Here is a 22,281-nt window from a genome sequence, read left to right as displayed (position 1 = left end):
GAGTCATTATTACAGGAGCTTGAGCCCAGGAGAAAAGTAGCCTGTCATAAAATACCCCTACTCCCACAAACACAATTTCCTTTCTAATCAGAGGAATCCTCTTTTTCCTCAACACAAGCAAGTTCCAACTGGGAAGCCATCTCAGCTTCATTTCCTGTTTTATTACATGAAACAGGGTCATTGCATATGCTTCTACAGCAAGGAAGGAGGCACAGCATTTCACACAGAGAGAGAAAGACAGCTATGTCAGGAGCGCCTGTCCAGCCTCTACCCACTCCGGCAGCTGAGCCTCAACTCTCTGTCTCATTACCCAAAGCAGGAACAATGCCACTGCTCTTCCCATTGGTGGTTTGGTTGTCTTGCCAAGTGTCATGAGAACTCTTCCCCTGTGGGGACTTAAACAAACCTCTACTCATTCCAACAACAAGCAGAAATCTGATTCCACCAAAGTCCAACTTAAACAATGAGTTTCTGAGGCTTCCTTGCAGAGCACAGGTGGGGGTCTCTTTGTGTGGGTAACCCCAAATGCTGTACTCATTCTATCTCACACCAGCACTGACTGTTAGGACAGAACTACAGGAAGGAGAGGCAGAAGAGAATCTCAAGTGAGCATCCAATGGCCCTCCTAAAGTTGCCTTCTGTGAGAGCAACAACAATCAGCGTGCCTGGGGGCTCGTTCAAGTGGTCTCAGCAGTCCTGAGACAAGAGCTGTCCTGTTTGGGATAGAGTTCTATAGCACTGGCTTAAATAGTTAAAACTTAAAACCAATTTACCTGACCTAAACCCTCATTCACAGCATATGAAACACTGGAAAGCCGAGAAACCTATTCCTCATCCTCCACTCCTACCCACATCCACAGCCAACCACATCAGTAGCAGGCAGCAGCTGTATTTATTTCAGTGAAACTCAACTCAAAACTATATATTGCTACTACATTTTCATGTAAAACTATTTCACATAGATTAAGAAAAAGTTTTTTAATTAGAGACAATATTTTCCCATAGCATATATATATATATATATATATATATATATATACACACACACATATATACACATATATATGTGTATATATATCATCACATACTATATATATAATTGATAAAATAAACCGCATATATATGAGATATATATATATATATCATCACATACTATATATAACTGATAAAATAAACTGCATATATGTATGTTATACACACACACATAGAACCCATATAAAAATGAAGGAGACGCTTCTCTATAAAGTGGTCTGTCTTCTTACCTTCCATACAAGTGTCATGGTGGGCCCACACACGTACGTGATATTCACACATAATAATGAGAATTGTAACATATTGAAAGCCACTGCCCTTGAAACAGAGCAAATTAAAGCTCCACCTGAACCCCAGTGATAGCTTTGGCAAAATTGGCTACTTTTGTAAAAAGGAAATTAAACCGAAACCTAATTCATCTAGCCTTGCCCAACTTGAGTTTAAAAATAAGCAATTAAAAAGCACACAGAAGCTCAAAGTTAGTGCAAAGCTTGGAGCTACTGCCAAGGATCTTCAAGTGTTGACTGAGAAATAAAAGAGCACTCAGTGCAGTTCACTGTGCCTAGGCATGCTTCAGAAAGCACTACAGAGCTGGCTCTCAGGGCGCTCTGGACCAGGGAACTGAAGGTCAGGGAAGGTCACTGAACTGGTTATTTAACACTCCATAAGCAGCAACGCCCCATGGTTTCCAGTGGAGAACACCTAAGCCAAAAAAAAAAAAAAAAAAAAAAAAAAAAAAAAAAAAAAAAAAAAAAAAAAGCGTCTCTTCAGTCACACAGAACAAAACATTTCGAGTAGTGTTGAGGAGATACCCGCCCTGAGATTTCTGAAAGGCGGGCCCATGCCAGCTTTAACCGTGCGGTTCAGAGGGTAACACACTGCTGTCACGTGCCTGAGCTTCCTCACCCCTTGCATTCATTTCTGTTATGTCCCTGAAGACCAGCGTGAGGCATCTAGCCTTAGCTTTTATGTTACCTAAACTTCCTTCATTTAGCAGAGTCTGAACTAAGTGTCAGGAAAAAAACATCTAATGTGAGGGAAAGCTGGCACAGACACAAGGGCACCTCACTGGAAATCCCACACAATCACAATATCTGTATGGTTTCTGTAAACACAATTACATATAAGTGGAGGCAGAAGGCACGAGAGAGAACGGAAAACCAACTTTTTAAAAATAAAAACAAAACATGTATAAAGAAATATGTACAGTGGTTGCACAGAAAATTAACTTGCCATCAATGAAAGGCATATATGTCCTTTATATTAAAATATGTATGTATGTATTTTCCTTAAATGTAAGCAAGATGTAAAAGGTTCAAGGCTCTGGGTTCAAACCCCAGAATACCTCCAAAAAAGAGGAAAGTCAACTTTTGAAATTCATGAATTAAAATTTATTCAGGCGCTAGAGAGATGGCTCTGAGGTTTGGAGCAAATACTGTTTATCCTAGAGGACTCAAATGTAGTTGCCAGGACTCACATCAGGTGGCTAACAGCCACCTGTAACCATAGCACTGGGGAATCCGATACCCCCCCCCCATTCTGGCATCTATGGGCACTAAATTTACTCCATGCGGAAACCTACACAGGATTCATATGTATACATAATTGAAAATAAAATAATTATTTTACATTGCTTTCAGTTGTAATCAGTTATGGTCAGTGATAGCAGAAAGCTAATAAGTAATTATTAAGACATTCTTTAACAGCAATTCTAATATATAACTTGAAGTGAGATTTCAGGATAGATAGAACAATGGCTCAAAAAACTAAGAGCACTTGATGCTCTTACAGAGGACCAGAATTCAGCTGCTGGTGCCCAAATGGTGACTCACAACTATCTATAATTCTTGGGGATCCAATACCCTTTTCTTGCCTTCACAAGAACCAGGCACACACACAGTACAAAATACATGCAACCAAAAGTAATCATACACATAAAATAAAAATAAATGTTTTAAGTAAACTCTTAAACAATGTAACCCCAAATTTCTGCTTAATCTTCCAACAGAGCATAAGAAAGGCACCTAACGTTTGATTGTGAAATTACTTCAGAATGGGTAGGAAGTATTACAATAATGTACTTACACCAGTATGCAGATACTCCAACAGGTGCACTACAAACACCTATAACTTGATGGTAACCAACAGCTGTCTAATTAGCCCACTCAACAGAAGGGAAACCATGCTTAATATTCTTGTGCTGGCTTGAATATGAACGGCCCCATAGGCTCATACATTTGAATGCTTAATCACCAGGGGGATACACACACACACACACACACACACACACACACACACACACGAGTTTATCTGGGCAGAAGATATAGCTCAGTGGAAGAGCTCTTACCTAGCCTTCACAAGACCTTGAACTCACCTCACCCTCCAACCCAAAGGAAAGATCAGTGAGAACTTTCCTATGAGGAAGGCCTACTGCACTACTGCATCTGGCATTTTCACCCATTGAGAATTAATTTCAAAGGGAATTAACCCTTAGACATAATTACTTACTTCTAACTTCTTAATGATACCCTTTCTGTGTTTATTATCTAAAGTTAGAGACACATCACCCACATGTAAAAAGGTCTTTGAGGAAATAATAAAAGCAATCTCCCCAAAATAATGCGTTAAATAAGAATCCTTACATTTTCCTCTACAATTTTATCCCTTTTTTCTGTACTTTATACTGCTAGAGACTGAACCCAGGACCTCAAGCACTCTAGGCAAGTGTTCTAATATTGTGGGACACCCAAGTCCTAGTTTCATTATTGTTTAGATTTAACATGAAGAAGTCAAGTCATTTCACTTTCATATTTTATCCTAAGAAGACTGTTAAATACTGTTTTTCATAAAATAAAATGTGTATAATTTCCTATAGTATAAAAGTGGCCAAAGATTAAGAGGAAAATGTGAGCTTTCTCTAAATCTGTTATTTCCATGCCTTGTGGTTTACAGTTATTGATTTAAAAATAATCTTAATTTACTCTCAAAAGCAAATAAGGAAAAAGAAAACTCTCCTTTAAGAGAATTCAGAGGTCCCCCAGGGTTGCCTTTATGCTGCAACTTATAGGTGGATACTATAAGCTGGTCACCTGGTTTTGCCACCTTCCCTGACTGAGAGTGTCCAGGCTGAGTCCTGCGGCTGCCTGTTTCCTTCCTCCACATTTTTGCCCTAGGAATGTTTGTCCTCCAGTGACAGCTCCTTCATTTCTTTTACACTCATTCCTCTCCAAAGATAAAATTGTACCATCATCTAAGTGATGTGCCCTGCTCCAATACTCTCAAGACCACCATGTTTCCAATCACAGAGCCATTACTTCCTCTTCATACAAAACTGGCATGCAGATTTTACGTACTTCTGGAGTTCTGGGAAAGAAGAGAATATATGTCTATAAAAGATATTAGTAAAACTTCTGGTATTCTCAGAATATTTGTCTCTTGCCTAACATTGAGGCTCTTTGTTTGTAGCAACTCTTAATCCTCACAGGGGCCCCTTTACACAGGGTCTAGTGTTGCCTTTATTATGTTGTATAAGAATGAGGATAGATAGGTGGTGTATTAGTCAAGGTTCTCTAGAGTAACAAAACCTACAGAGTATGTGTGTATGTGTATACACACACATAAACACATTACATACCACCTCACATATCATATATCATATGTATTACATGTCATATATATATGATATGTAGAGAGAGAGATAGACAGGCAGACAATTTATTAGAATGATTTGCAGGCTATGGCCAGCTAATCCAACAGTGGCCGGCTATGAATGGAAGTCCAAGGATCTAGTAGTTGCTCAGTGCATGCACCTGGATGTCTCCAGAATGTTCTGGAGCCCCAGAGAAGTAGGCTCTAATGCCAGTGAAAGAATGGCCTTGACAGCAAGGCGAGAGCAAGCAGGCCAAGATCAAAAGCTTCCTTCTTCCCAGTCCTTACGTGGGCTTCCAATAGAAAGCGTAGCCCCCATTAGAGGTGGGATTTCCCAGCTAAAATGATGTGGACTAAAGGTGTGTCTTGCTACCTCAAAGATCCTGATTAGAAGCGGATCTTATCACTTCACATTATGCAAAAATAATCACCACATGTGTACTCTCCATTTGGGGGGGGTTACTTAATTCCAAATGTAGTCAAACTGAAATCCAAGAATAGCCATCACAGGCGGGAAGAAGCTGCCAGAGTCCACGGATGATCATGGCTGAGCTAAGACGACGGTAACATGGCTTCCTCTCCTAGACAGCTTTGTGAATGAGGCCAGATGGAGCCTAAGCCCGAGAACAGTTGTCCACTCCACCCATTTGATTTGTAGGTTTTCCCCAGACATGAGGAAAATTCGGATACCATACGAACAGCTGCAGTTGTAATGTAAGCTTCCCTAGTCTACAATGTACAGTAGTGTTATAGTCTCTTAACTGAGCTTCGTATCCACCTGGGTTCAGAAAGGCGGCCAGCTGCTTACAGGTGGGCCATGGCACTGTCCTTGGAAGGGCAATGTTCCTACTGCCAATTGAACCAGAGTAAAAGAGTTCCTAAGACAGAATATCAGAACATTTCTAGAAAACATACCGAGGAGTGAATTCATGTCTACATTTTGAAGGGGGGGGAGGGCAAAGTCAACTTATACTCATGTTTCAACAGTATACCAAAGATTGGGGAAATAAGTATACTTTCTTTCTTTTGTGCATAGTGGCACAGTTTTTTAATTCCAAGACTTAGGAGGCAGAGGCAGGTAGATCTCTGTGAGTTTGGGGTGAGCCTGGTCTACATATGGAATTTCAGGCCATTCAGGGCTACATTGTAAGATCTTGCCTCAAAAAAGTGGGATGTGATTATTCATGACCTCTGTATTGATGAGTGTGAGGAACAAGATCATCCACTGTGGTCAAAATCGTCGTAATCATCCATCAAGGGAAGGAATCTGACCACTAAGAGGCATGTGGTAACTTCCTTAAGTGTCTTACATCTGGACCACAGTAATTATAACACAATTGCCTTCAATTACCAAATTTAAGACTACACGAAAACTGGATAAATTTGATTATAAGTAAATCATAATAAGGCTGGAAAATTCAGACATATGATGATAATTAAGAAGACCTTCACGGAGAAGAAAAGAGCACAGAGCTGCAGCTTGGACCTGAAGTTACTAGTCACCATTTGAACAAGCAGGAAAGTAGAGGCATGAACGGAGACCACTGTGGGGATGGCCTTGTCTAACAGGAGGCATGAAGAAGTCGTTTTCCCTAACACCTTCCTTAAGCCTTATGTTAGTATGTGATACACCCTTCCTACTTAGAGTGTGGTCTGTATTGCCCAGCCCTGCTAAAAACACAGTTTCAGCTCCCACACCTCCCAGCCAACGCCTGCATCGTAACACACTCCCATGTAATATATGCACATTGGAATCTTAGAAGAGCTTGCTCAAAGCACTGACCTCTAGGTAAAGTCTGATCTATAATTTCTTGCCTGTAACCACCAAAACCTGCAAACACCTACATAATCTCCAGAACATCCATTCTACCCAAGCAGTTTCTGGGAGCGCTCTCTCTCTCTCTCTCTCTCTCTCTCTCTCTCTCTCTCTCTCTCTCTCTCTCACACACACACACACACACACACACACACACAAGAAAATTCCTTTTCCTTCAATCAATCACCCTGTCTCTCTCCTGAAAACTCAGAGAACCAGAATTTTATAATGCAAAGTGCAGCTGAGTCACATGAGGACTTCGTCACACCATTTACTAAGCATGTGGCCTTTAGCCCCTTTACACTGTTCCCGCAGCACAGTTTCATATCTGTCAAGCATCCAACCTATCAACTTGAAGATTACACATATAAAGCAAAATGTCACCATTTCCAATCTCCACACCTGCACACAGTATCTTTTTCTTCATATATATGAAGAATTATATATAAGTATGAAGAAATATATAAATAATATATATAAGAAATATACATAAATAATATATATAAATGTAATCTCTGAATTATATATATAAATAACTATAAAGCTCAGATAGATATGTTATTAAATTGCACCCATCCAGTAGTTATTTAGAGAACTATTCTTATTTTTATTTTCCTGCAATATTTTCAGCTTGGACAAATATTAGCTTTGTGTGACTTTGGTAATCTAAAAGATTACATTGACAAAGGAAAAGCTCCATGAAGACTTCTTCCTGTTGGCAGGGGTCATTCACGTAGAACACAGAAATAGTTTCTAAGGGCTTGGCGAGCCAACGGGAGCTCCCTACAAGGAGTTCAGAGCTTGGCTCATGCCTTGGACTTGGCTCTTCTGAGTCACTGTCTGATCCCACCCCCACCCCCCACTGCCCTCCCCGCGCCACCCCTTGTAACCACAGCAGAGTTTCATCTTACTGGAATTAGACTGTGCTATTTATTGTTACACTCGACGCTCTGTGGTGACCACCTGTTTAAAACTCCAGTGGCCACAGGGATAGCGGGACTTAGAGGCAGCGTACTGCGGTAGTTTTTTCTTCTTTAGTCCAGTAAAGTAGGTAACGTAACCAACTTATCTTTTCCATAGGATTGGGGCTTTAGGGTAGTTTCAAATTAGCAGTCGTTAAAGGTTTGTATAAATTTTCATAGACCTAAGTGATGACAAATTTAATATCTTGTTTTGTATTTTCTTACTCAGAAGTCAGTTTTCTTGAAGGATAAAAGGAACTGCAATTTTTTTGTTGTTTTTCAAAAACTAAGCAAAAGAGAGTGAGAAACCAGTAAACAAGGAACTATCTAAATAAAAGGTATTTATTAGGTCTATTTTTAGACAAGTTCCATGCCACTTCACAAAGGTCAAAGTGTGGTCCCTAGCAATTTAGATTAGTAAAGTTTTATAACTCTCACCTTATACTAGATCTGCTCCATTGTCATGATGAATATGCTTGAACATTCATAAATACATGAATTTACAAAGACATTTATGTAAATCAATAAAATTCAAATACTTGGTTATTTCTCAACTGTAGTTCACCCAGTCTAAAACACATGGGTTCGCACCTAACATTCCTACAACTAGAAAATCCATAAAGATCAATGGTATTGCGTTTGATGACACATTTTACTATTTCCACTTGAAGTAAGTTAAGAACAAAGCAGGAAGAGAATCTGAAGATCAGAATGCACAGGTATTTGGCAGGCAGGGGATGTGAGAGTGTCCATCAAGTTTACAAATTCTCGTTAGGGTAAAGCTGGCACAGCTAAAAATAGACTTTGACAATGTTAGGCACAGAGCACAAGAAAGCAAAATAGAAGTCCAATTTCCAATGCTATTTAAGTCTGTTTAGGCAACATGGCAGAAGGAGACAACCCATGACTGAAAGCCCAAACTTTGATTATTTGCCCAAGGTCATGGTGCTGAGGAAGTTTGTCTTCTCTCTGCTTCAGTTCACCTCAGGCATCTGAAGCAAGGGGGAGAGTGACTGGCTGGGCTGGGTCTCATTTAGAAGCAAGCAGCGAGCCACCTGACAGAGTTTGACAACCCTCACCCAATGTGTCGAAACCTGAGTGAGTGCAGGAACATTTCTGAGGTGCTCAGGACCCTCAAACACAGCGATTTCCTAATCCTCTTGCTACACCTCACTCCAATCCAGCCTTACCTTAGAGACCACAGCAATGAGTCAGGACAAGGTCCCTTAACAACCATAACCAAAAATTAATCTTTTTCTCTTCTTTGTTCAAGGTACAAGGTAAGTTGTTTTTTCTTCTCTGCCCATAGGTTTGGAATCTATAGATAATGAATGTTACATATTCATTGGGTGCTGTTTACAAGGTACCAGAGGAAAGGTCCACAGGTAAGGACCCAGTGAGTACCCCCACCTATACCTCACTACAAATCTAGCCCTGCTCCCCTCAGCCCAACAAAACCACTATTTCTGTCCACCCTGGCAGGCGTCACATCCAAATCCAATGGTCTACCTACAGCTTAAGCCATGGTGTCAGAGTCTTCAATAAAGTAGTTATGATTCTCCACCTTTCTTCGTGGAGACATTATATTTACTTCTCAGTAATCTGGGATGTCGCATGCTACACCTACCTACAGCCAATAATAATGTTACTCATACTGCCTGTGGTGGTTTGAATGAGAATGGTCCCTATAAATTCATAGATTTGAGTGCTTGGTCATCAGAGAATGGCACTATTTGAAAGAATTAGGAGGTGTGGAGGCTGGAGGGGAAGAAATTCACTGGAGGTAGGCTTTAAGGTTTTCAAAAGCCTAAACCAAGCCCAGTGGCTCTCTTGCTGCTGCCTGCAGATCTGGATGTAGAACTCTCAGCTCCTTCTCCAGCACTGTGTCTGCCACTCTGCCCTCCATGCTGATAACGGACTAAACCTCTGAACCTGTAAGCCAGACTCAATAACCGCTTCCATTGATAGGACTTGTCATAGTCATGGTGCCTCCTAACAACAACAGACCACAGACTAAGACATTGTCTTCTCCCAGACACAGACTGTGCCTCTTTGAAAAAGTAAATTCACCAATCTTCAACATCACAGAAATTTGTGGTATTAGCTAGTGGTGGCGTTTTATAAGTCAGTACACTTTTTTAGAATTTTCCTCTCCAAGATGAAGCAAAAGAAGCCCAGGAACAGGCACACTGAACACCAGTCCTTAGAGAATTTCCACATCTCAGTAAACTGAGGAGAAAAAAATAGAAAGCAGAAGCATTTGGGGCTGGCAGCTATAGATATTGTTGCAATGAAATCAAACAGCAGAAACCCTGGTACTTGATATTTTTTTCAGGGATATCTCCTCCAAACTGTTCTGAGCGCACAGAGCAAACTCTAGGTAAACAATTGAAGCTGGGTTAATGCAAACAGGGCTTAATTCAAAGCAGGTGCTTCTCTCAAACTCACTAAACCCTCCTTTCCTTCAAAGCTTAGGAAAAGCCGGCTAATCTTAGCTGTGCTCCTTCAAAGTATGTCTTTCATATGTTTTTCAGATGATAACATGACAAAAATCATACCAATCACATTTGAGAAGATTAGTGCGTGACACATTTGTATGACATTTGTATGACATTTGTATGACAGGTGGCCTTTTCCCTTTGTATTGAAAGTCTCTCCAGTGGCGCTGGCACTGTTTGCATGAGGTGGGTACTGTGCATGTTTGCTCGATGCTTATAAGTCTTCCACCCACTTTAGGAGAGGCACAAAAAGGTATTTGTGTCTGATAGGTGAAGGATGAAGCCTTCAGCCACCAAATGTCACCCAGAATGCCAGAAATTACACCAGGAAATTTTCCCTGAACTCTTACTGTTTCATTAACCTAAACTCTCCAGAAGCAAACAAATGATAAGCAATAAACAACTGTTTTGTCTAGTCTATTTATTACTTGGTAGCCAAGTACTTTTAAAACAGAAAAAAAACTAACAGTTTATAATGCATATTTTTAAAATATCAATAAAGCTGGAGAGATGGCTCAACAGTTAAGAGCACTGACTGCTCTTCCAAAGGTCCCGAGTTCAAATCTCAGCAACCACATGGTGGCTCATAACCATCCATAATGAGATCTAACACTTTCTTCTGGTGCATCTGAAAACAGCTACAGTGTACTTATTTATAAAAAATAAATAAATCTTTGGGCCGGAGCGAGCAGGACCGACTGGAGTCGAGCAGAGGTCCTAAATTCAATTCCCGGCAACTACATGAGGGCTCCCAACCATCTATACAGCTACAGTATACTCATATACATAAAAATAAATAAATAAATCTTTTTTTAAAAAAAAATCAATAGAAAAACCACAGTTCCTATGTTTCACTTTGTTTTTTTAACTTTCTCATTGTAAGTGAAGGAGAAGCCTCCACACTTGGTCACCCTTTAACCCTACCTTTAAATTATTGATGTCTATGAGTAAATGCACATCCGGTCATATAATCAAGGCTTTCTACACTTTGATGGGACAAAGTGGCCCAGCCCAGAGGAGCAGTTAAGTCTTTTCTCAGTGGACAACTGCCTTGAAATGCACTCTTGAGCTTAGTCAAGATCATGAACAGCTACTCCAAGAAGGGAGAGAACATAAGCCCTCCAGCATCCTTTCTGATAATATCTTCTGATCTCATCTGTGTAGATCACCTCTCTGCGTCCGAAATGACACTTCATGAAAATGGGAAGGAGAGAAGGCAATATTTGAATGTGCTGCAATGGCATCATCTGAATTTGTGGAAGTATTTCTGGTTTGCTCTTTCTTAAAATGGGGAAATCTATGCAAATTAAAATCTTGACATTTTCAGGAAATACAGTGGAAACCTGAATTTTTAAAAAGCTGACTAATACAACCGCTTGGTCCCACATGCAATGGGACAGAAACGACAGCAGACCTTTCACTCTAGTGATTACATCAAGTTGACTGACCATAAACTTTTTACTAATGTGATTATTTAAAGGGGCTGGAGAAACTATGCCCTGCTCTTGGGATGTTATCAGCACCCAGTTCTCAGCACCCACATGGGATGGCTCACAGACACCTGGAAATGCAACCAGGAGCACCCAACACCTCTGGCTTCTGTACGCACCCACACTCATATGCATATATCTATACCTATACACAAATTAAATAAAAATATTTTTTAAACTCCATCTAGTCAAGTATCTATCCCCAGTAGAAACAGTGAGTCCCAGATTGCCTAAATTCAGAAAAATAAAGACCCATAATTGATAATCACAATTTAAATAGCCAGAGCTGACTTTCTCCTTCAAAGGCACATGTATTTTCACAGGATCAAAAAAAGTAACTAGATTATGCAAATGTTCACAATAACACTTTAGTATTTACTGGGCACTTGCTAAAAGCTGGGTGCCATACACATGCCCGCTGATTTCCTTTAAGCAGCCCAACACTCTTGGAAGCAGCATGCCAATCCAAGCCTTTGTACCTTCTACATTTCAGGCAAACAGCAATTACTGCTGTCATTTTTAGTGATCTAGTTCTAGAATTTAGCATACAGCATGATAGAGAGAGAGCAAAAAATTACCATTTGTCACAATGGTAAGCTAATCCATCACATGGAGCAAAAGTGACCTGGCTGAGACCACCAAAAATACAAGTGTTGAGGTTTGGTCTGCTGCTGTGGATATAATACTAAATATTGACCCTGGTTGTCCCCAGGGATGAGGGAATCCTCACATGCACCAAGTGATGCTATGTAACCATGCTCCTTAATTTAAAACTGTTGATTGAGTAAAGATGCCTACAGCTGGACAGAAGAGAGAGAGGTAGGCAGAGTTTGGGTTCCCAGGCTTGGGGTCTGAGGTGGACCACAGAGGAGAGAGAGGAGAAGATGCCATAGGGTAGGTGAGTCATAAAAACATGGCCATGAGGGCTAGCCAATTGGAGTTAAGAGCTGCACAATATGACAAGTCATATCTCAGGGTTATTGATAGGGAAGTAGAAACTAATAGCTTAGAGGGTAGCCATCCCCACAGTTATAGTGCTGCCTAACGATTATTATAAATATAAAAGTTGTATGTCTTTTATCTGGGAACTGAATGATCTAAGGCCAGGTAGAAACCCCTGACTGAGATTAAATATTTACCACAACAAACAAGAGTTAGCCCAACTCAGGAGACACCAAAAATCATCGAAGATGCTTTGGTCACAGCAAGTGACCCTCCTTCACTTGAATTTTATTGTTGGATCCCAGAAAAAAAGTAACCAAAACTCACCCAGAGGTTTCGTGGAGACAGTTCAAACAACCCACTAGGGAACGGTCGATTTCCTAAGTATTCAGTCTCCAGATGGCGTTTAATTGTGTCACAGTCAACATGGCTATAGAGGGAGGGCACCCTTATCTTTAATGCTACGAACTGGTAGGCAAACCCAGACAGGTAGTTTACCAGTATGCTACCAGCTTTGAGAAGGAGGCTTACTGTAAATGTGGGCAAAATGTCTTATTAAAGTAGCATTTGTCACTTACCATAAGAAATGACCTCCACCAGGGGCGCGTCCTTTCAAAACTATTCCTTGCCCTTAAGGTTTACAGAAATTTTTTTCACACCCTACATGCCCACTGTATTTTTCCAGCCTGAAAATCTTAAATGTGCATTTCGGATTTCACCACACAGAGAACAGTACATAATCATACTATAAGCTCATAGAAAGGCCATGTTTCTAATAGCTCATGTGAATACACAAATGTAAACACGTAATTATCTACACACCAGATATAAATATGTATCCTTCATACAGCGATAGAAGGAGTTACTAAACCTTCCACCAACTGCGTTGAAAGACTCATGGTTCAAAGGTCCCCCCTCTGCTTTGCTTCCTCCTGGCGAGTGAGTGATAAGCTCGCCTCTTTTGGATGCTGCGCAGTTTCAGAATGTGTTGTAATATACCGTATCACTATCCTACCATAATAAGTCAAAGGTGACTGAAACCAGAAGTTCAGCAACTGCTTTGCTGGAGCAGCTTTGCATCTGATGGGAATAAAGGAAAACTGGACAATGGAAAAATCAGCTTCCCCCAGCTTTGCAGTGTGATCTTGAAGTACCCAGGATGTGATTATAATTAGAATCCAATTTTCATATTAACATTTCCACTGGGTACTAAAAGATAAAAGGAGTAATATATGTTCCTTGTTTTTAAATAGTTTTGTGATTTGGGGAAAGTTTTCACATAAATGAATAAGAACATAGAGGTCCCATATAGAAAATCTGTGTCCCCTCCAGTTAGAAGAGTTCCTTGATTTAAAAAAAAAAAAAAATAGCACATTTTTTTTAAAATCAAAGAACCTGGTGAGTTTATCTACTCTTTGTTGGGTGTCAGGAGAACAGGATCTCCTGTAGCCCAGGCTAGTCTTCTTCTCATTGTGTAGCTGAAGACACATCTCTGGTCTTCACCTCCCCAGGATTATAGGCATACATCACCATACCCAGCTGACGGGAATCTGAACCTAGAATTTTGTACATGCTCAACAAGAACTCTACGCACTGAACTGACATTCGCAACCTCCAGTGGATTTATCTACACAGTACCTTCAACCATGAATTTGTAGGACTTTCTGTCAAATGGTCAAGCAAACCCCATCTTATTTATGGATTGTAGGTACCTGTCAGAAAATTCTGTATCAATGTTTTTATATGATAAGTAAGTAAACTGCCTCTCTAAAACAAAATTTCCTCTTCCTCAATAATGTGTCCTTTTTACTTGGAGATAAGCTCAGGCATACATATGTTTGCCCTCACAGTGATGATCACTTAAAGCAGGCCAGAACATAGTAAGAAACTGAGAGAAACAACACTTAATGCTGGTAGCTCACACCAGTGAGGAGGAACCGGAGAGATGGCTCCGCACTTGTTGCCCTTGCAGATAACCTGGGTTCAGCTGCCAGCACTCACACGATAAGTTCACAACTTATCTATAATTCCAGTTTCAGGGGACCCAGTACCTCCCCTGACCTCCACAGGCACCGGACACATGTGCTTCACAGACACACATGTGAGCAAAATGCTCATTCGCATAAAATACATCTAAACAAACAGCCGGGGAGACTACAGATGTGCCTAAGCATGTAATTTTTAGGGCGAGATTCATTGAGCACAAGGGCCCTACAGACAATGATTTGAAAGACAGATGAATGTCTTTCAGCAAAGTACCTGTCTCTTCGAGCCTTGTCATAGAACAGTTGCTATCTGATAGGGGGGTAACAATGACCTGTCAAACTCCCATGGCCTGCCTGGTGTCAACTGCTAATCAGACCAGCCATGGAGTGAGACTCTTTGAAGCATGAATATAGGTGAGGTTGCCTGTGACGATGAAGACCCTGGCCAGACCAGAGTGTGAAATATTAGCCAACTGACCAAGCAGCGTCAGGCCCAGGGGCATGGTCTGAGATCTGAAGTAGAGAGAGAGAAGGAAGGAAGAGCTGACTACCGTGCGCTTTTGATTCTGAGAAAGAGATTAAGAACATGAAATAGCGAAAATCAGGGACAAATTAAAGCTCCATTCTGCTAGGACTTAACATCACCTGTCCCGTATTCCCCAAGCAAAGGTGTGGGCTCTTTGATGTGCAAGTGACACCCATTCACCAGCTTCACCTGCTGGCCTACACCAGGACCACGGACATCTCAGGTGACTTACTGTCCCCCTCTCAGTAAGTTGTTGTCCCCTGAAGAAGAGAGCAAGGATTTACCATGTACAGAGCACAGAGAACTTCCTTTCTGCCTGCTTGTCTAGAGTTGACGGGAAGGCGAGCACTGAAAATAGTAACACACAGTGACAGGTGGAAATTGCCATGCTCTGGGGACAGATCCAAGTTTGGATAGCGCTAAGCTTGCTTTAGATAGATAAATAAAAATGGAGATGGCAAAATATTCATTTAAATGATAAACTTATAAAAATTAATAATGATAATCTAAAACCAGGCTTAAAATTAGGACAAACATTAATGGTGGCTGGAGAGATGGCTCCCTGATTGAGCACCCAGCATTCATGCCAAGGTGCCCACAACCAGCTGTCTGTAACGCCAGCTCCAGAGGACCCAACACCCTCTTCTGGCTCATGAGAGCACCCACACACACACACACACACGGCATATATTCACAGAGGCACACATACAAACATTTATAAACATGTAAGACATAATCATCTTAGTATAAAAAAGTATTCATATTATTTTTACCTACCTGAAAAAAACTACAAATACATACATATACCGTCAAACACAGCCAGCCACCGTTTGACAGACTGTTTGTCCAGAGTGCCATCTGGGAGCCTTAATGACTTCACAGTGTGGTGACAAAAATTGAGCTGGTCTCTGAAGCCATAGATCTGAACACCTGGACTGTCACTTTGAGCTTCCTGTAAGTTTCGTGACAGTTAGATATTAATACTAATTTCACCTTCAATGACTTTTCCTTTGGCAACTAGCAAGTGTTTAAGGCCAGGAAATAAAAATCTTGATTATCTATACCCTGGGTAATATAGAAGAAAAACCAGAAAACAGCACTATTTAAAGTTACACTTTAAAGTATTACTGACCTTAATAAAAGCAGCACTAAATCCATACTAGAAGATGATTTTGTTACTGAAATATTGTGTTCAAAAGCACTGCCATTCTGTAATTATGAACAGAATGCATCTGAAGAAGTGTTAAATTCCAGACTGCAGTGCTGAGGGGGTGTGGGGGGGGGGGAACAAACATGTTTACAGTCTGTTCAACTCTGCAACTTAGAATGTTTGATAGAAATTGTTTTGAGTATCTCAAGGAGATGGCTCACTAGTCAGTAAAGTATTTCCTGGGCAAAGCCTAAGGAACGGAGTTAGAATCGCCAGTGTGCACATAAAAGCCAGGCACAGGGCCCTACACCTGGAACCCCAGCCCTGGGCAACGGAAAGCAGGAGATGCTGGGCTCTCATTGGTCATCCGGACTAGCCAACTTGGCAAGTTTCAGGACAGTAAGAGACCCTGTCTCAAAGACTCAAGTAGAAGCTGACAGAAGATACCAGTACCTCTGCAAGTATGGGTAAACACACCTATACAACATAAGCAAACACCACACACACGCACACACACAGAAAGAAGAAATTGTTTTAAGCCATGCTTTAAATATGAGCTTTACTTTTTAAATCCAAAGTTGTTAAACATGCAAAGTTTTAATGTTGAGCCTGACCTACCATCAACTCAGAGCCCTGTAAGACAGGATTCTAGGACTCCTCCGATGAGTTAATTTCTAACATAATCAGTCACTCTGTACCCCTCTTTCTGACTTGATACCATCACAAAGCCCTTCACAGCTGTTTTGGGGTTCTCCCTGTGTTCTGTGGCATGCCTCTGTGGGCACTGGGTCAGGGGTGCCTCATCGTTCATTCCCCATGGATTATGTATGTTCAGTTCCATGTGGTAACTCGAAAAATGGTTATATGGTTATAAAGACAGAGGGAAAGTGTCATGGCTACATACTGGGTTAACCATCATCAGCCACTTATGGAGATCAAAACCTAAGTTTATTAACCCTTTGGGGAGAAAAATATACATAAATGGATCCTACTGACTTGTGAATAATACACAATACAAAAATGAGTAGAATCTTTCAAATGCATTGTGAAAACATTCAAACTCCCAGCAAAGGGAAGCCCATGAGGAAACTTGATCGTCTATGAGTGCATGCAGTTACAGAAGCACGGGGAATGCTCTCAATCCATTTCGTTGGTGGGAATGCATTGCAAATTCAATTTTAAGGCACACCCTGCTGAATAGCAATGTCCTAGGCTCTGGGTTCGTCCAACCACTCAGAGACAGCAGCTCTTGAACAGCTTTTGTCCTCACTGCTCCTCATTGAGCATGCTTCAATTCTCCCTCACTCCCTGTAGCCACTGTACATGCGTCCTCCACCCACAGACTAAACACCTCCTGTTCCCCACACAAAGCATACCAACTGCTACTGCTTTCTCTTGGTATACCATGGCTGCTTTGCAGATGCAGCAAGGCCAGCCTACGTCTGCGCGCCGTGAGATGATAGCCTGAGCGGTTCAGTAACAGCACCGCACTTCGAATAATCACATCGCTTGCTATATTTCTGCCAAATCAAATGTTTGTAGTTGAGTCAAACAATCTCGAACTACTACACACACAAACACTCTCAGACAATTCACAAGAAGCCTTGCCACCGAAATAAGCATACTGAACTAACACAGAAATGAAATTATTTGATGACAGCAAGTGTGCTGTGACATCATAGCTGTGTCATAAGCCTGTCCGGCCACAGTCTTTCATTTCCTCATAGCATTTTTGCTGGCAAAGAGGGTCTTCTATGTCTACATTGGGAATTTCTAAACCCCTGTATTATGAACACCTGGAATAGAAAAAAATCCTCCCCTGTTGAGTCTGTCCTGTGGGCTACAGGGCACTTAGTGTCACTCTAACCCACTGGATAGGCACCCCACACCAACTATGACAATGAAAAATGTCTCCACACATTGCCAAACATCCCCAGGGATGAAAAAATACCTCCACAAAAGAACCACCGATCTAATCGATATCAAGTCCTTTAATTTACCATGATGATAGGTCAAGAGTTGAACTACACGAGTCTGTATATTATGTAACAATCCAAACTAAAACTTCTCTTTACTAAGCAATCATTTGTCTTCCGTTAAGCCTGTTCATTGTAACGAAAGGCGCTTTCTCAAAGCACCAGGGAAGTCATTTGCCAGTGATCTTCAACCTTGTCTGAGAGGCACTGAGCCTTACACTGGGGTAGACCCAGAACTCGCACTTTAAGGCCCAGCAAGGTTCAAGCATGGAGTGTCCTCAAGCAGACTGAGCGCGGCTCTCTCACCCTGACCAAGCGAGGCACACCTTGCCGTGACAAGCTTGTGGTTTCCACTCAAACAAGTTGTTCTGCAGGCTCCGCACAAATCCCGGTTTCACTTTGTCAGTAATTTAATTTCACTGAAGGCTGAGCCCATATACTGATTTCTTGTCAACACTTTAGACCCAACCACTCCTGAAAGCAGTTCCAGGCAAGCGCTGTATGCAACACTCTTGAAATCAGGGGCCAAACAAACATGTTCCACCCAGTCCGTAAGCCTCCTCAAGTAGTTCAAAGCAATATGACTGCAGAGAACACGCTCAGACTTAATACATATCGCTAGTTTCAGGGAAAGACTATTTCAAAGGCTGAAGTTTCTTTGCCCAGATAAATCCTAGGAAGAGATGTACTAAGCAGGAAAAAAAAAATTAAACAAATAGTTTCTCATTTTCAATGGATGTTATAAGGACCTTGAGTATAGTGAAAGTAAGTATTTTCAGCAACAAGACTTCAGATTGGTACTTTCAAATTCACCAGAAATGTGGACAGATGACTCTTCCAGTCAGATATCATCGCTGTGGAGTTGGGAAAATACCCCACAGAAAAGGTGGGACAGGTTGTTCATTTGAAATACTTACTGTGAGATTTTAAAGCAACTAGTGCTGCCTGAGGTTTTTAGATTAGACTGTTAGGAGACGGGGGAGTCTATTAAAAATTATCTGTAGCATTATTTGTCTCCATGAGACAGTGGCCCTGTTTAGGATTTCCTGATTGATTTTAATAATGACTGAAGCCACACTATGGGGACAGAAAGTACACAAATCTTTGTCTAAAGCACAAAGTTTGCCATTTTCGCTATTTCTACAAGTAGAACAGAGTGAGTTTCCTCACTTAGAAACATGTCAATTAGGTTCAAGAGGCCAGATAAGAGGGTAAGCATTATTTCAAAATTATATAACGTCTATGTCACATTTACCTAGCAACATAATTTTATTACTGATTTCCTGGGTGCAGATTAGACTGGTGGAAGGGGGTAAAAAAAACCTCATAACAGCTTAAAAGAACTTTCCTGAAACCACACACATGGACACACACTACTGTCCACCTAAACTCCAACATAATGCCCATGGGTGTGAGTTTGTCTCCACTTTTACCTTCTTGCCCAAACTACTATGACAGTGGGAAGGGTTCATTATTCTAAAAGCAACCACTGACAAGGTTGTTAGCCCTAGGCAAGACAGCCCTGCCAGATATGACCAAGGAGGCTTGCACCAGTTGTCCCTGTCATTTTCCATGTCCAACTACCTAAAAGCTACTTTCAACCGACCCTTTTTACTCTTCTATTGCGGTAATAGCCTCTAAGTTCACTTCATAATTAAAATAAACAGCGTTACCACTAGCAACCAAGCATGACCAGGCTGGAAAACATTAAAATATAAACCGCCACTCTGGTGAGTGTACAGATTTACAACAAGATCCTGACACCGTGTCACTTACAGAAGGCTTCACACGCTCAGCCAATCCTCAAGACAATTTTTAAAAAGAGTCTATTTTGGAATGAGACACAAGAAAGACAGAGAGAGGAAAGATAGTTCCATAAGCACAAAAATTCTCAGCAACAATTTTCACTTAAGCTGCAAGCCTTCAACATATATATATATATATATATATATATACATATACACACACACACACACATATATATATATATATATATATATATATATATATATATAAACATTTAGATACGGTACAATTATTGTACATGTAAAACAAACCAGAGAGACTTACTTGACGGTGACTCGGTTTGATAAGTCCTGTAGATCCCCCGGATGAAAAAGCTGAGCTTCTTTCAATCCAATCTGTTCACAAGCTCTCAAAAAAACGTTTATGTTATCCTGTGAAAAGAATTGGAAAGTGATTGCTTAGCCGAGCTTGCTCTCAGACAAAGGTTACCAATTTTTATGATACGAGTTCGCAACTTCAAAGTCCAATTATAGTCAGCCAAAGAGGCAGTGGCAAGAACAGCCGCATAAGTCTATTCGAAAGAGAAAAAAAAAAAAGTCCGAGAGCACGTATAGCCTTCCCGTCTTCCAGAGCATAAAAAGGTGGTGCTATCTTATGCCCGAGCATACACTGTTCCTGTGATCTTTGTGACTGGCACGTTAAACATTACCTGTTATAGGACAAGCGCCTAGCCAGTGAGCAGCAATCTACACTTTGATGTCAGCTCTGCTCTGCAAACAAACGCCCTCTTCCCAGCTTCGCACGACAAGCTTCACCTCTTTAAAAATAACTCCAGCTACTGACATTCACCCACCCAGAAACTGTTGGCAGGGAGGAAATAAGAGGAGGAACATTCTGTTTCTATGATTACAAATTACAGAACGGCTGTGGAATACCACACCTGGAATCTGGGTTTGGTTGCTGATCCAGCTCGTGACAGGCGCAGAGACCATGCTATACGACCAAGGAGAAGCCTGGTGCTTATTGGCTGAGCCGGACCATTGGGGAGTGGCATATTACTCATTCCCTGCACCTGTCTGAAGAGCTGCCTCCAAAAAAACTGAAAACCTACCCCCCACCTCCAAGCTTGACCTCCTATCTAGTTTCAAAGCTCCAGTCCTCCACTTACAAACCAGTGCGTGCCACTGTGCTATGCCTGCTGTGCAGGACCACGATGCGTTCTATTTTCAGGGCGCTGCATTGCAACCACACACATTTGGTTACCAGGATTAGCTTTGGCATCGCCCCTTAACAGTTCTTGAAAAAGGAAAAGTATTTTATGTGGCCGAGTTCCTGGTGAGTCCGTGTGGACTCTCTGCTTTTGCTTTGCTGGGAGTTGTGGGTAGGGGAATGTCTTGCTTGCATGCTGGTACACGCTTGTCCACTTAGGTTGGCTGGCAACACCGGCTCTGTGGTATGGGCCTCCCTGGAGCCACACCCCACCTCCCTCCCCGAGGTCCAAGACTACCTGCCAGTACTTTCTATGTGCAGGCAGCAAGGTTGGGGTGTTAGGCTCAGTAAGAGGGATATCCGAAAGAATGAGAGGAAGAGACTTAAGTTCCTCAGAGTCTGAGGGGACTTGAGGAAAGTGCAGGAAAAAGTGTGCCCGGAGAAAAGCAACCCTGACTGCTGAGGGACACTAGAAGTCCACAACAACAGTTTGTGGAAGAGGAAGGATGTTCCAGGATGCTCTCAGACAAAGACAGCGTGAACTTACTGGCCAGGAACTGAAATGTTTGCTTCATTTAAAATAAGTTGGCCCCAAAGCTTACAGAAATTTCTAAGTAAAAAGTTGAGCAGCCTAAACAAAATCATTTAATTTTAAATTGACATGATGTCCAAGACGTGAGGGTACTACATACAATGGAGAGAGACTGACGAAGACACCCAAAATTGACCCCTGACCTCCATACACATACACACTTATACACACACACAAGGTGATAACCTATTGGCAAAATTCCAGTAGGAACACAGTGGTATCTTGACTAGTAAGTTTACAATTTCTGAATGCTATGTTATCTGTAATTATTTGAAAACACAAACTAACAATTTGAATACCTACTCTCAGATGAGCAGACAACAAAAATATCTCATTAGGCCAATATTCCATATCCAACAGGAAGCAAATCTCATATTTGGGGGAGGGAAAATGAAAAATAAATTATTAAGCATCTTTATATCTGCCTAATTTGGCTCTGAATGCTTACATTTATATAAAATTATCAGCTGTGAATACAGTGCAGTGGAAGGATGCTTGCCTAGAAAACACACAAATCCTCAAGCAGGGTGCCTGGAACAGAGATAGGCAGATCGATCAATCAATCAGTAGATAGATAGATGATAGATAGATGATAGATAGGTAGATACTAAAACAAAATCAAACATAGAATAATCTTAAGAAACTAAGAGTAAACACACCCCACATATTTTACAAAAGCATAATAGCACTTACCTTGTGAACGAAATGT

The 22,281-nt window shown here is 41.2% G+C and overlaps 1 protein-coding gene across 19 annotated transcripts in view; it reads right to left on the bottom strand.

Moving 5' to 3' along the window:
* Lmo7 (LIM domain 7) overlaps nt 1-22,281 on the bottom strand; it is a 202,100-nt gene that overhangs the window by 73,190 nt on the left and 106,629 nt on the right. For 15 of the 19 annotated variants that reach the window (XM_029541827.1, XM_021203121.2, XM_029541820.1 and 12 more), the window contains exon 4: nt 20,096-20,202. In XM_029541827.1, coding sequence (XP_029397687.1) covers nt 20,096-20,202 — 107 coding nt within the window. Of the gene's footprint in view, nt 1-20,095; nt 20,203-20,480; nt 20,589-20,711; nt 20,751-22,281 lie in introns of those variants that run through there. The other 4 variants (XM_029541831.1, XM_029541833.1, XM_029541837.1 and 1 more) reach the window with 4 other exon arrangements.

Source organism: Mus pahari, chromosome 8 (genome assembly GCF_900095145.1).
Source record: "Mus pahari chromosome 8, PAHARI_EIJ_v1.1, whole genome shotgun sequence".
In the NCBI taxonomy this organism is placed as follows: Eukaryota; Metazoa; Chordata; class Mammalia; order Rodentia; family Muridae; genus Mus; species Mus pahari.
Note: the sequence above shows the minus strand (reverse complement) of the source record. Positions and strands in the feature narration are given on the sequence as shown.